The sequence below is a fragment of the Sminthopsis crassicaudata genome, chromosome 2 (genome assembly GCF_048593235.1).
Source record: "Sminthopsis crassicaudata isolate SCR6 chromosome 2, ASM4859323v1, whole genome shotgun sequence".
Lineage (NCBI taxonomy): Eukaryota > Metazoa > Chordata > Mammalia > Dasyuromorphia > Dasyuridae > Sminthopsis > Sminthopsis crassicaudata.
In genome coordinates, this window is record NC_133618.1 from 103,211,672 (window position 1) to 103,227,167 (window position 15,496).

At 34.7% G+C, this 15,496-nt stretch overlaps 1 protein-coding gene across 3 annotated transcripts in view; it reads left to right on the forward strand.

Moving 5' to 3' along the window:
• The window catches only part of SPTBN1 (spectrin beta, non-erythrocytic 1), a 254,615-nt gene that overhangs the window by 167,335 nt on the left and 71,784 nt on the right, over window positions 1-15,496 (forward strand). For all 3 annotated transcript variants that reach the window (XM_074286937.1, XM_074286939.1, XM_074286940.1), the window contains one exon: window positions 12,923-13,096. In XM_074286937.1, the coding sequence (XP_074143038.1) occupies window positions 12,923-13,096 (174 nt within the window). The remainder of the gene's footprint in view (window positions 1-12,922; window positions 13,097-15,496) is intronic.

The window sequence follows — 15,496 nt, forward strand, 5'->3', positions numbered from 1 at the left end:
AAACTCAGAAGCTTTGCTACTGTTTCAGTCAACCAGGCCAGTAAGCATTTATTAAAGACCTCCTCTAGTAATAGGCATTACAAATAAAGTCTCTGACCTTGAGAAGCTCACAGTCTATTTATTTAAAAGGCTGAAATAGGCTAAATTGGGATAAAAAGATAATAAAACCTGTCAAAAATATTGAGTATATACCACACACATAAGCACTCTGTTTGTTAGACATTGAGAGAAAATTTAAAATAGAAGATAATTTTCTTGCCTTTAAGGAGTTCACAGTCTAGTTAAGAGGTCAACTTGATGGGACAGGTGACTCTGTCCAATATCTCTAATATTCATGATTTGTTATATTATACATTATAAATATGATCTCATTTTATCCTCACAACAACTTTGGGTAGCAGATATTGTTAAAATTCCTCAGGTATCCATATGAAATGGATTTTTTTAGTTAGCCTTGGAGTTATAATCAATAATTAACTTTTGTTTCTGGGGGAAAATATATATTATTAATTCCTGAATTTGGAATTTATTAAATAGTAGTCCAAGGTAACCAGTGAGCAAGTCTTAGGACCTCAAAGCCCTCTTGGGGTTCTAAAAGAAGGGTACTTAATTTAATTTTATTTTTTAAATTTTTATTTAATTTTTTTTTTATTTTTACAAAAATTTATGCATAGGTAATTTTCCAACATTGACAATTGCAAAAAATTGCAAAAGTTGTTTCCCCTCCTTCCCCCCACCCCTTCCCCCACATGGCAGTTTAACCAATACATGTTAAATATGTTAAAGTATAAGTTAAATACAATATATGTATACATGTCCAAACAGTTATTTTGCTGTACAAAAAGAATTGGACTTTGAAATAGTGTACAATTAGCCTGTGAAGGAGATAAAAAATGCAGGCGGACAAAAATAGAGGGATTGGGGATTCTATGTAGTGGTTCATAGTCATCTCCCAGAGTTCTTTCCCTGGGTGTAGCTGGTTCAGTTCATTACTGCTCTGTTGGAACTGATTTGGCTCATCTCATTGTTGGAGAAGGCCTCATCCAAGGAGGGTACTTTAAACAGAGCCTTTAGTGAGATAAGGTTTTCTAGTAGGACTAATAGGAGGAGGAATGGGTTAGGATTTAAAACAGGTATAGAATTTTGGAAGGTGAACATTTCAGCTGAGGGGAAAGATTGAAGAAGGGAAAACTAGGTGGGTTTGAGAAACAGTAGTTTATAGAAGAAAGTTTAGGAAAAAGTAGTGATGAATCACTTGGAAGCCTGTACATGGATCACAAATGGACAAAAGGAGTGAAGTGGGGTTACACAAGGTTTTTGTTCCCTTATTTTTTTAGATGGACAAATCTCTCTTGCTCTTACATCTGAGAGTTCAAAGGTTGCGTTATGTAAGAACCTACTTGGTAGTCAGACTATTGTGAAATGAATTTATTTCACAATAATAATAGGTGAGACTTAAGCTGGCTCTTGAAAGGAGAGAGGATTTGGATAGGCACTAAAGCATAGAGTGAACAGTCTAGCCATGAGTAAAAGACTAAAGAAACAATGAGAAAGGCGTATTTGGAAAAAACAGAAGAGACTGGCCAGGCAGAGAATAGGGTGTTTGTGTATTAGGTTACTGTATAATGTATTATTTAAAAAAATAAAATATTGGGAGAAATGGACTCCTTAAGATAAATGACATAGATTTATAACTAAAAAAGCAGTAGAATGCTGGGCTGGGAGTCAGAAAGACTTATCTTCCTGAGTTCAAATCTGGCCTTAGACTTTTACTAGCTATATGACCTGGGGCAAGGCACTTAACCCTCTTTTTTTCAGTGTACACATCTATGAGTTGGAGAAAGAAGTGGCAAGCTACTCCAATATCTCTGCCAAGAAAACTTCAAATGGAGTCATGAAGTGTTGAACACATCTGAAAAGACCCAACAACAAAATAATTAAAAGAATTTAAAAATACTTCTAAAGAACAAATTATCATTTGGTGACAGTGCATTTTTTATTCATAAGACCAAAAATAAATAGCGATAGTAGGATGAAATTGTTTTTTACTTAAAGACAAAACTGTTTGTGTGTGTGATTGACATAGTTGGGTCTTATCTTATTACCTTCCTATCTTCCTCCTCACCCATCCCCCATGAAGAATTGCCTATCTTTGAGGGTTTCTTCATACACCCATAACTTTATCCCATCTTCTCCAGCAGGTTACTCCCTCTCTTATCCTCATTCCCATTCTAATCTACCATCTCCCCCTATCTACTGGCTTGTTCCATCTGAATAGAATCACACCCTTAAAAATACCTCATTATTTGACATTGTTTTCTTTAAAGAAAAAAAAAACCTGATTTTTTTTTCTTAATCTCCTTTACTAACAGGCTTATCATTATTCATTATTATTATATTACTACAGTGTTCAGTTTCACATTTTTGGTTTATTGTTATTTGTTTTTTTACATTGTTGCAGTCATCATATATGTTGTTTTCTTTATTTGGATTACTTCAGTTTGTTTCAGTTTATGTAAATCTTCTCTTCTCTGAATTTTTGTTTTCCAAGTCATCTCACATTACATCATTTCTAAAGTGACCATTGATCTATCTCTTTGATGATCAAATGGAATGGCCTTTTTGTTAGTCTCCGCCCTTCTTGACCTTTGAAGCCATAAACACTCTGCTTTAGATTTTCCCCAGCACTGCTCTTTTCTTGGTTTCCCTTTTTCTGCATGACTTCTCCCTCTCAGGTTTTTTTTTCCCCCCTATATCTTCATCTGGGGCAAACCCAATATTTGGGTGTCCCTGCAGGCACTGCCCTGGATATTCTATACTAGAGTCAAACTACAGCTGTGGCCAGTAAAAATTCTTTATTTGAAGGGCCACAAAAACTGGCCTCCCTCCAAGTTCATCCTGTTTTACTCTGCCCCTGCATATCTAATCTCTCTCGAGTCTCTTTCCTTTTACCTTGACAGCATCTCTTAGGGGCCTGTCTCAGGAATCCAGCAGGTTATCATTTGCCCAAGCTCTTCTGGGAAGCACCAAAAGTGGATATATGATGAGTTCTTATTTGCTAGCCTTATATTTCTCATGCTGTTAAGTCAGGCTGGATTCTTGAGACAAAATTTAAGTGGATGAGAAGGACACAGTCCACACGATAGGGGTGTGATGTAGCCTTTTTGAACTGGTGAGCCAATTGTTAAATTTTTAGCATTGAATATCCATTTAGCACAGTTCCTGGAACATAGAACTTTCTGCATTGTGATACATTAGACTAAATATTGAAAATAACCTAGGCAACATTTCCATATATACCTCTAGATTGATATGTATATGACCTTTTGATTGAATGCATGTCTCCAGAAATATTAACATATTCCAAGTCAAGGAAGAAAAATACTGTTATATTTTATAACAGAAGCTTAAAAATATCCAGAACAGTTTTAGAGGTTAACTATGAAATCCCAGATTGAGATATGGGATAATTCCCAATTTCTTCATTTTATAAATGAGTAAAGTGAGGTCCAAGGGAGGTTAAGTAACTCACCTGAGGTTAAATTCTAGGAACAGTAAAGTTAGGGATTTATTTCAAAATGCTCAATATTTCTACTGGGTACCAAGCATTAGCATGGCTATATGTCTCTGCTGTGTTTTGCCTAGCATTCTCTATTGTTAGCATTTCCTTCCTCTTATAAAGATGACATTTACTAAAATAAAAATAGCTTTTAAGAAAAAAACTATTCTACAGATGAGAATATTTACATTCTAATATAATTCTTTTCACATGGAATTTTCCACCTTTTTCTTCTGTGTCTGCATATTTGAATCATTTTGGGATGGTGTTTCCAGAAATAGGCAAATTATAATATTAGCCTGCATTTTTATATACAGTATGTTTAGAAAAAAACCCATTGTGATTTTATTAATTTGAAATTATTTTTAATTTTGTATTATTTCCCTGTTTCTTGATAAGCAATCAAGAACCCCAAAGCTAGCTTGGGTTCTAATTTTGTCCTCTTTGGGTAGTTCTGTGACTTGGGCAAATCATTATATACTACTGTTGTTGGAAAATATTTGAAACAAGAAAGCTTTTATGAGCAAAAGTTCATAACCCTACAAAAAGAGCATATTCCTTTCTTGCCACAATATTGTAAAAATTCTGAATTATGAAGCCATTTGGTGGTAGTTTGGCTTGCTTTTTCAAAATGGAAATATCAACATTTTATATATTATATATAATAATTATTATATAATTATGATGTCAATTTAGGAACATTGCAATGAATTCTGTATGGGTAGGTTTGCTCATAGAATTGTTTGTTGAATTTAGAGATATTGAAAAACTGTTTGTCACTATCCCATCCTCTTTTATGTGTCCTAAGAAAAGGAAAGGAATCCCTGACAAAAAGCATTTTTTCTCTTTAAGAACTATCTTGCTTTTGTGTCTTGAGCTTTGAGAAATGATGTTTCTCCAATTCTTTTAAATATAACTTAATTATTAGAAAAATATGTCTCCTCTACAGTTAATTTTTTTCCGCTCTCACTTAATTTTCATGATATTATTATTTTAGAGCTGGATGTGACCTCTAGTCTTATTTTATACTTATTTTACAAATGAAGAAATGAAGCCCCATAGGGGTCCAAGGTTATATAGGCAACTGGTATTTGAAACTAGGTCCTTTTATACCAACCAAGTGCAATGAGAATTAATGTGTGACCTTGGGCAAAGTTGCCTTGTGGTGCTTAAAGTAACTATAAAATTAGTTATCTCATAAAGTTCTTTTTAGCTCTCAAAATTCTGTGATTTTAGTATTCAGGTCTAATTTACCCTCCTATATTTTACAGATGAAGAAACTGAAATCCATAAAAATTGTGCTTTACTAATGGTCGCATATATTGAGGTCTCCCAAGGCCATATTCATGGGTTTTTGACATATAGCACTTTGCTGGGTATTTAAAAATGCAAATAAGTAAACCAGCCATGCAGGTATTTTGTTTTTAATGAAAAGACCACTTAGTGTGGGGTATGTTTGTTCTGATTTAATAAACTTCCTTAGTTCATGGGAGATGGTTTTTATGCCCCTGGAACATGTTATCCTGACATATTGCAAAGAACTAACTGATGTAGATCTGGAATACTTAATTACTGTATGTCTTTTCAAGACTTTTTTCCTATTTGCTGACGGGAAATAATCCTTTTTTATTTTTTTAAACTTATGATTGAGTGTACTGGATAAAGAGAATTTTCTACATTCTCTGTGCTTCCTAAGGGGAGATTCAAAAATCAAGTGTGGTTTGGTGTTCTTTTTTTTTTTTTTTTTTTGAGAAAACATTCTTAAAAATAAAGTCTGAAGGGAACAGATAATTCTGTACGCAGATAGGTTACTTGACAGCTGTGGATTGTCTTTTGGCTATAATCTTACTTGATGAGCTCACTTGAATTGATACTGAATCAACATTTATCAAATGAGACTTTTGGGAAGGAGAAAAATTTATTTGGCCAAAAGAAAGCAATAAGAGACTACAGCTAAGTCTTGATTAATGTGCATAAGGCATCTTGTGGTAAAGGTTGTATTATTCCAATTTTAAAAGTATATTTTCATTGAGTTGGAACCAGTGATCCTATTTTTACATTATTATAATTTTAAATAATGTAAATTTGCATACATGAGATCATTTCAGAGGGTTCTTTATTAGAACTAATTGAGACACTTCAATACTGTTGATGAAAATCATAGCTCATCCTTTTTTTTTTTTTTTTTTTTAAATTTCTGAGGCTTTTATTTATGGTTTCTGCTAAGACCTCCACCTGGAGGCCATCCAATATTGGAGAACTCCATCTTGATATTAAATTTAATGGGACAAGAATTGTTGCCATTGGCTGTTTTCTAATCTTAGCCTCTCTAACCCATCCTGTAGAGAAAATAAGCTAAAAGGAGATAAAATAATGTTATTATTTCCTTTTATTGTGCAGAAGAAAGGGCTCCGTCTGCTGCTGCCAGTTAATTCTTGCTATTTGGAATCCAAGAGTAGGTCAAATAGAGGAAAACATTTTGTTTTTGTTTTTTGAGCTGTGTGACCCTGGCAAAGTCATTTATTCCTGTGTGCCTCACTTTCCTCATCTGTAAAATAAGCTAGAGAAGGAAAGGGCAAGGCTGTCCAGTATCTTTGCCAAGAAAACTCAAATGGGATCACAGTCTGAAAAACAGCTAAACAACAATGGACATCTAACCTAGGGTTCTTGTGATAGAAGAACTTTGCTAACCATCTAATATAGTGTTATTATTTAAGGCAACTAGAGCACTTGACTGAGTTCAAAAATTACTTCAGACACCTTGTGACTTGGACAAATCATTTCACTTTATTTGCTCATCTGTAAAAATGAGCTGGAGAAGAAAATGGCAAAGTACTCTGGTATCCATTCCAAGAAATCCCTTCATCCCCAAAAAAGGGAGTTATGAGGAATTGGACATGACTGAAATGGCTGAATATAAAAGTACAGCTTGTATTTTCACTCTTGTTGTTTGGTTACATTTTATTTTGCTTATCTTTTTTTCTTGTGCCACACAATAATTGCATAAATATGTATACATATATTGGATTTAATCTTGTGGGGAAAGGGGGGGAAATTGGAACACAGGGTTTTGCAAGGGCTAATGTTGAAGAATTGTCCATGCATATGTTTTGAAAAATAAAAAAGCTTTAATTAAAAAATAATGCAGATTAAACTTTTAAAAAGTGCAGCTTGTATCTCCTGAGATAAAGGCAGCTAGATGGTGCAGTGGATAGAGTGCCAACAAGACCCTGTTCATACCCAGCTTCAGGCATTTCTTAGCTTCACGATGCTAGGCAAATCACACTCCCTTTTTATCTCAGTTTCCTTTTAATGTGAATTAGGTATAATACTAATACTTAGCTGCCTGGGTTGTGAGAATCGAATGATTCTCATAATATTTATAAAATGTTTTGAAATGTAAAGTGCTCTGTCAGTGGGAGCTATTCATAAAGCGTTTCCTTAAATGGATAAGGATTTTCCTTTTAGATCACAACCTGTGCACATCTCAAATATCCTTGCTCTCTATATGTTTACAACCTGTTTTCATAGCATTAAATTCTATATAATCATAATTTGCCTGTGTTTGTGAAATCCCTATTTGCCAACTTGAAGAAAGAAAAGAAGGAAATAAGGGCAGGGAGTTGTGAGATTGGGGACAACTTTTGTGGTCTTTGTGCCTCGAAACTTTGGCCTTCTTATTAGTTATTTCAGTCATGTCTGACTCTGTGATCCCACTTGGGATTTTCATATGGAGTGGTTTGGCATTTCCTTCTGTAGCTTGTTTTACAAATGAGGAAACTGAGGCAAACAAGATTGAGTGACTTTCTAAGGGTCACCTAATTAGTCCATGGCTAAGGATTTGAATTCAGGTAAGATGAATCTTTCCGGACTTTCAAGCGCTCTACCCACTTTATCATCTAGTTGCTAAGGACAGTATAAAAAACTACTTTTAGCTCTTAGTTTGGTCAGTACTTGCCAAAAATCTAGATTCATTAATGGCTAAATAAAAGTTTAATTATCAGGATTGATTATAAACTATATTGGTTTTAATAAGGAGTTTTATAAGCCTTATCTTTTTTTGTGGGTTAATTGTAGATTTATACTATTATAATACATTATACATATATATATATATATATATATATATATATATATATATATATATATATATATGCTATTTATACTTTTAATCTACTTAGACTAACTTCTGTTACTACAGGTTGTTTCTCTTCTCTATATGGGAAAATTGTACTTGATTTCAATCATAATTTCATCCTTCAAAAACTTGAGAGTATCAATAAGATGCAGTTTTCTTGTTCTTTTGATTCTTGCCAATGGTAAGAACCAGTTAGTGTAGTGTGAATGATGCCTCACTAGAGCCATTACTTTTTTAAATATACACATATCTGAATTTATGTCTTAATGAATCCACAGAATTTGTCATGGACAGGGGAAGGAAAGCTGAGCATAAAATGACCTATGCCCAAGATAAGGGAAGACTAAATTTCAGAAATCTCAGAGAGGATAGGCAAGGTCTTTTGAATTAAAATTCTTTCTGACAAGTCAGCCAGGTATTTTAGAGAACTTGCAGGAATGAAATTCAAAATATTGATCAGAATTCTGATCTGAGAAGATAAAAATCAGAAGTTGTTTGATGAGACCAACCAACTACCACTTTACATTTTACAAAGATAATGTGCAGAGATGGAAGCCAAGATAGATAATAGGACAAATACAGAAATAAGTTAGAGGCTGATCAAGTCCAGTTTGGAAAGAGCTAAAGATTAAAGAGTTGAGCTTTTTGAAAGATGTGTTGTGTAAAAGAATAAGATCTAAGAAAGAATAAGAGTCTTGCTTTAGCAAGCAGTAGGATATCTGAAAACAAAGGTGGAGCAGCCCAGTTTTTTTACTTTTATTTCCTTTTGTTGAAACTAGAAAGAACAGAACCTAAAAGGCCACAACACCACATTGCTCTTAAGAGTGCAGTCCTTAATGTATTCTTGTTATCTGATCCAGATGAACTTCATCTTCAGGTTCTGAAAAGGGGATAGTCTTGATTAATGAACTGTTGTCAATGATATTTGAAAGATCATAGAAAATAGATTTTAAAAGAGAAATAAAAGTTTTGCAAAGTCGACTTAAAACAATTATTTTGTCTCATAGTGTATACATATTCCACACTTATAATCCTCCACTTATACAAAGAAAGAAGGGAGATGCATTTTTTCTACACTTCTTTGAGGACTGGCTTTTGTCAACATATTTATGTAATTTAGATGTTCAGTGAATGTTAGATTCTTACTAAGTGCTAAGTCGGGACTTAACAATTCTCTAGTTCCAGCCTTTAAGGGGAGTTTTACCCCTTGGACTTCTAGGGAGGAGTTTACATGTTTAAGAGGAACAAGTTCATTGGTTGAAGTATTTTTCCCACAAGCCCCTGAGTTATTCCACACCCATTCTCTGGGAGATAAAAGAAGTTAGAGTCTGGAAAGTCAGTTCTGGATTGGGTCTAGGAGAAGACGTCCGGTGGATTCGCAAGTGAAGAGGACAGAGAAAAAGATTCACAGAGAAAAGAAACTTCCTCCCAGAGAAGGATTACAATTGAGAGACAACAGGACCTTTACAAGTGAATGTCCAGAAAATGAAGGGACAATCACAAAAAAGAACTAGCATTGCTTCATTAAGAGCAGACCACTCTCATCAAATGAACTTTATTTGCTTTTTTTGGAAAATATTATTGCTTGATTTGATTATAGTAACTATAGAAGCAGTTTACCTTATTTTTAGTGAAATGTTTGATAAAAGTATCTCATGTTCTTCATGTGTAAAAGATAAAGAAGGTAGCCTAGATAACAACAAGATGAATTCAACCAACTGGACAAATCCATTTAGGGGTTATATTGATCTTGTAAACCCAATGTGAGTCAATAGCAAACAAAGCTAACTCAGTCTTGGGCTAAGGTTATAACTTCCAAGAATTAAGGAAGTCTTAAGTTATTCTATATCTGGCCAGACAATTTTTGGACTTAGTTTATTCAGTTGTAGCTATCATATTTTAGGAAGAAAATTGATTAGAGAAGGCAGCCAGGTGACAGTGTTGACTTGAAACTGGGGAGATCTCAGTTTATTAATCCCTGCCTCAGAAATGTATTAGCTCTGTGGGTTGGGCAAGTCATTTAAGCTCTCTGTCTTGTTTCCTCATCTATAAAATGGAGATGATGATAATAGTCCCTGCCTCCCAGAATTGTTGTGAGGATCAAGTACAAATAAATCTTTATATGTGTAAAATGCTTTGTAAATCTTAAAAGGATAAACACACACACACACACACACACACACACACAGAGCTGCTATCATTATCATTATTAATCTGAAGAATGACTAGCAGAGAACACTAGATTTGTAGAGGAAGGGGCTGATTCCAGCCCTATATCTGTCTTCTGTTATTTTGCAAGTCATTTATTCTCCCAAGCTTAGACTCAGTCATTTGAAAATGAAGGAATCAAATTATATGCTCTGTGTGTTGTCCCTTCTAGTACTGAGACTAATGGTTCTCATAGACATTGTTATAATAAAATCTTTGTATGTAAACATTTTCCCCCTCTTCCCCTGAATTATTTTAGTGTTGATTTTTTATATTCTTTGAGTCAAAAAAGTATAATTTTGATAAATTCTGTTAAATGCTTTAGCAGAAATAGTATTTAGCTATTCAGGAAGCTCTTGACTTAGAAAGATCAGCTAACAAAAGATCCTTATAAATATGAACAACTGTATCCCTGTCAAAAGTCTCATTTTTTCTGTTGCTTCTTGCCCCTGCCCTTTAGTGTTTCTGCCCTGTTCCATGGCTTCTTACCCTTTTGTGTTTTCCAACTGATGGAGCCACCCAAACCTTGAAGCCTCTGACACTTAGATGTGGTGACTTATATTTCCCTGTTCAGTGAAGCTCTCCCAACCATAAGTCCCTAAACTCCCATATCTCTCTATATTGTGAGAGCCTTTTACTAGTCTTCCCACTTCTTTTTGACTCTGCAAGAATAGAAGAAAGGACCTTAACTGGGAAGATAATTGTTCTCAAAATTCAGAAAACTATAGCATCATTGTCATTGAATAAGTTTCCATAGTGACAGTCTCTCACTGTCATTTATAGTGTTTCAGCTATACTACTTGGTCCAAGTTTAAAAATTCAGTGCCTTAGAAGCTTTTAAAACAATCTGTCATGAGCTGAACATTGTGAATATTGCTCCAAAAGTCAAATAGGTAGTAAATCCATAAGTTGGTGTGGTGTGTTTTTTTTTTCTTTTGTTTGTTTGTTGTTTTTTTTTTTTTTTTTTTTTTCATTTATTTATTTATATGTATATATATTATTATTACTCAGTGAGCCTTCTGATAGTATTTCCCCTGAAGAAGCTCACAGTTTAGATAGTTAGAAATCACTAATCCATAAAGCAGTAATAGGATGAAAAGAACTCAAGTGAGAGGTAAAATATGACTATTTAGAGAAGCAGGCAGAGGGAGAGTGATCAAAGGAAGCTAATAGTGGAGGTGGGATATGAGCTAGGTTGGAAGTGTATTTGGTTTTTGAGTAGGCAGAGAGCATTCTAGGAGATGGGAAGGGAATAAGAGGAGGGAGGGAGAGAGGGAAGAAGGGAAAGGAGAAAGAGAGAGAGAGAAGAGAGAGAGAGAGAGTGAGTGAGTGTGTGTGTGTGTGTGTGTGTGTGTGTGTGTGTGTGTGTGTGTGTGTGTGTGTGCAGGCGTTGAACAAATTAGATAAAGCCCAGTTGTAGAAGGCCTTTAAAGTCAGATATATAAATTCGTTTAGTCGTGGTTTTTTTTTTCTTTTTTATATTACTCACCTCTCAAGTATTCCCCATTATATCCTCTTCTTGGAACCAAGACAACGTTAAGTAAAGCCCAACCAACAAAGTCAACAGCATAGATGAAAATATACATTGCTCTTTAACATTTAAAGCTTTTCACAACCTAGTCCCTTCCTACCTGTTCTATCCTTCTATGATTCAACTAAAGTAGCCCACTTAGCTGTGGCTCACTCAGGACATGCTTTCTCCTCTCCTTGAGCCTATAGCTTCCTCATACCTAGAATGTGCTTTCTTCTTTACCTCCTCCTGACTTCCCTGGTTTTAGTTCAAGACCTTGATCAAATCCCACTTTCTGAAGGAGAATTTTCTCATTTGCCCATCTCCCAAGTTCTCACTTTGAGGTAACCATCCATTTACATTGTATATATCTTTTTTATGTTCATAGTCATTTGCATGTTGTCTCCTCCATTAGAATGTGAGCTCCTTGAGAGCAGGGTCTGTTTTTGCTTATCTTTATATTTTATGTGTAGTATTGTACCTAACTATAAAAATTTAACAATGTTGTTTTACTAGCTGATGTGTACCACCTTTCATACTTCTAACAGTAGGCATGAGATTTGCTTCATCTGTTCCAACATTGGTCATTTCAATTAATCTGAATTTTATTGTTGTTCAGTCCTTTCAATTGGGTTGACTCTTGGCAAAGATATTGGTGTTGTTTACCATTTCCTCCTTCAACTCATTTTATAGATGAGATCTAAGTTTTGCAGTATTTTAATATTGTTTTAATCATTGTGCATATTACTTACTTGGTCTACTTACTTTACTTGTTATCAGTTCATACAGTTCTTCCTAGGTTTCTCCTATTGTTAGGAAATAATACGCATTGAAAAAATTCTTCCGAGAGCTGCCTTTGATTCATTAGATGATCAACTTTGAGGGAAAAAAGAGGAGAGACATAAATAGAGTTAAAATGAACTCTTTCTCTCACAATCCTGACTATTTTCTTCCATGTGTTGTGTAATCCTTTCCTTTTTTTAGACAGATTTTAGGAAATGTCAGTTCAGTAGACCAGCAACTTATTTTAAAGTTTATAACTTATCAAAAAATATTTAAGGTGTTAATCTTATCTCTCTGAAAAATAATGGAGAGTTAGCAGTAAGGGAAGTATTGGAGAGACTTTAAAAATTATCTGAAGTGATATATGTGATATATTAGTATATGCGAAGACTAAGTTGCTATTATTTTTTTACAAGGTGGTGAATATTTTTCATTGCTTTTTTCTACTTTTAAGACATTGATACTTTTTGTTCACAAAGCACTTCCCAATAAATTGCATTTAGTCCAGTTTTCAGCCATTAAAGCTTCAATGTGTACTAAGACTTTTGGGAGATCTTGTTATATTACCTAGACTCATAATAATTGATATTTGATATGTATTCCCGGTTAGTGCTAGAATAAAAATTGCTTGAATTATAGAGCACCAATCCTTCTCTGACCCTTTGGATGACTTTTTTTTTTTTTTTTTTTTTTTTTTTTTTTTTCTGTTTTTGTGTGGAAATAGCCCAAGCCAACAAAAGGAAGAATGCGCATCCATTGCCTGGAGAATGTGGATAAAGCTCTTCAGTTTCTGAAAGAGCAGAGAGTTCATCTTGAAAACATGGGATCCCATGACATTGTGGATGGGAATCATCGCCTGACTCTTGGTCTTATCTGGACCATCATCTTGAGATTCCAGGTAAAGAACATGGCAATAGGGCATTTCTGCATGTTGTTTTTGTGTTTCCAGATTTCAAGGTTGTTAGAATATGATAACGTTATTTCCTGGGACAATGGGAGTATCAGAACATGGGCAGCCCTTTGGGGACACAGTGGCTGGACAGTGTAGAGGTACATGGCAGTAGAATCCTTTTGCTGAGTCTCTTTTGTTAGCTCCTTGTCAGTTTTTTGCCCTGCCAAAAATGCCTGTCCTACAATATACCAACCCAACCTGTCACTGCCAAGGACACAGCTTTTAGATATCTGTGCTCTGTGACTGATAGCTATGCTGATAATGTCTTGCCCTTCCGATAAAATTGTACAGAAAACCCCCAGATTTATAGCCAGATATTGTAACTGTTTTTGAAAGAGAGCAGCATTTGCTTTCAAGGGGGTAAAGTTGTAATCAGTGATCAAATACAAGCTGTTATAGGGTCTCTGCCTAGGTTTGGTAGAGATTGCCCTGATTTGGCAGCCCACAGCATATAAGCTGCTCAGATTCCTTCTTAGTGCTAGAAAGCTGGAAGGAATAATAAAGGTCATCTAGTTCTAAATCTTCTTTTCACATGCAAAGGACCTGTGAATGAGGGAGGCTAAATAACACACTACTGTTGAAAGATTCTAACTCTTAAGGTCATTACACTCTACTACATTGCCTCAGTCACTGGCAGAGGGTGCCTCAGGCCAGCGGTAGTTCTGGACATGAGACACTATGGTTATAGTTTCTCTTGACAGGAGCTGTTTGTGAAGTGAATACCTGCCACATTTCTCCCAATCTCTTATTTCATTGAGGAAAGTAACTGGGTTGTTGATGTTCAACACGTCTCAACAGTCTTCTCTGGTAACCTTCTTAAATTACATAATGCACTGCTGACCTCTGTTTCATTATGTCAGTGACATTGGCCCTGACCTCTAGGACGTTATCAAATTGGTATTTCCCAGACTGGGTAATTCCCCAGAAACAGTCTCTTTGGGGACTAGAGGGAAAAAAAGGACTATCATCAAAGAGAGACACTAGCCATCCTTTGCACCCCATAGGTAAAAGAAACATAATATATTTTCCGTTTGGTCCAAAGGGAATATATAAATATAAACATATTTAGGTACTCAGCTAGATCTTTTAAAACATGACTGTATATGGGGTAGAAAGAGAATAGGAACTAGTCTTTGTCATTTGGAAGATTCATTTTTCATATTAACTTTCTCGATAACCTCAGCTTTAAGTGAAAATGATTTAATTAGCTGTTTTGACTGTTAAGTGATAGGACTAATTTCACAAGCTAGTCTCGGTGTCTTGTATTATTTTGTTTTGAAGTCTGATTCATCAAAAAATTAGCAGATTTTATTTCCAGATGAGCTGAGAGTCAATAAAAAACAAATCTTTCTTCACAAAGATTTTAGAAAGTCTACATGTAATTTCAGACTGCCATTCATAGGTATTCTGAACTTCACTTTTTAGTTCAAATCGTTCTTTTTCAATTCACTTTTTGTACTTGAGATAATGATTTTGTAAGCTCATCTTCACACTACCATTGAAATGACATTTGTTAATTCTTATTTCAGGAAGGGCAATGTGGGAAGGAAATGATTTTTCATCTTAGCGAGGTTTTTCCCAATTACAAAAATTAAATCCCAGTGATCTTGCCTTATTGGTTTGGAAGTAAACTGTACTTTCCCCAGATCTGGTTTATTTAAAATTTCAATGTGGCCCATAGTATACATTTTATAGATCTGCTTTTTTTTTTTTCCTATCAAATATTCATTTTGGTGGCTGGGTAGGGTCTATATGTGGTGGTCTCTCTCTGTTTCTTTCTCCATTCAACTCAGTATTCATATAAAGAATCCTCAGGAATTTTTGGTGATAGCTTTAATGTGATTGGAAATGTGTAGGAGATGGGGGTTGACAGAAACCAGAGCTACTTGGATTACTTAGAATCATAAAATTTTATGGCTGGAAGTGATCTTAGCATCTTCTTCAACAACCTAAGTCTACAAATAGGGGATGCCCAGGGAGGTGGATACATGTTCATAATTATACCTGGAGGAAGTGGAATCAGGAAGGCTGGATTCTAATTCTAAAAACCTTTTTAGCTATATGATTTGACTGAACAAAATCATTTGCCCTCCATTAGCCTCATGTATGAAATGAAAATAACATGTACCTCATAGGATTGTTTCAAGAATCAAATCAAATTAAAATAATAAATGTAAAGCTTTACTTTACTTTAAGGTGTTTTACAAATGTAACTTTTTATTGGTCTCCTTAGTATCAAGTTAATATTCTTTCTGTTACATCTTGGTGTCTCTTGGTTGCTTAAGAAATTATAAGATAGCTCAACACCTAGTGATTTGTTGTTCTTTTACAGTTAATGTTCGAGTG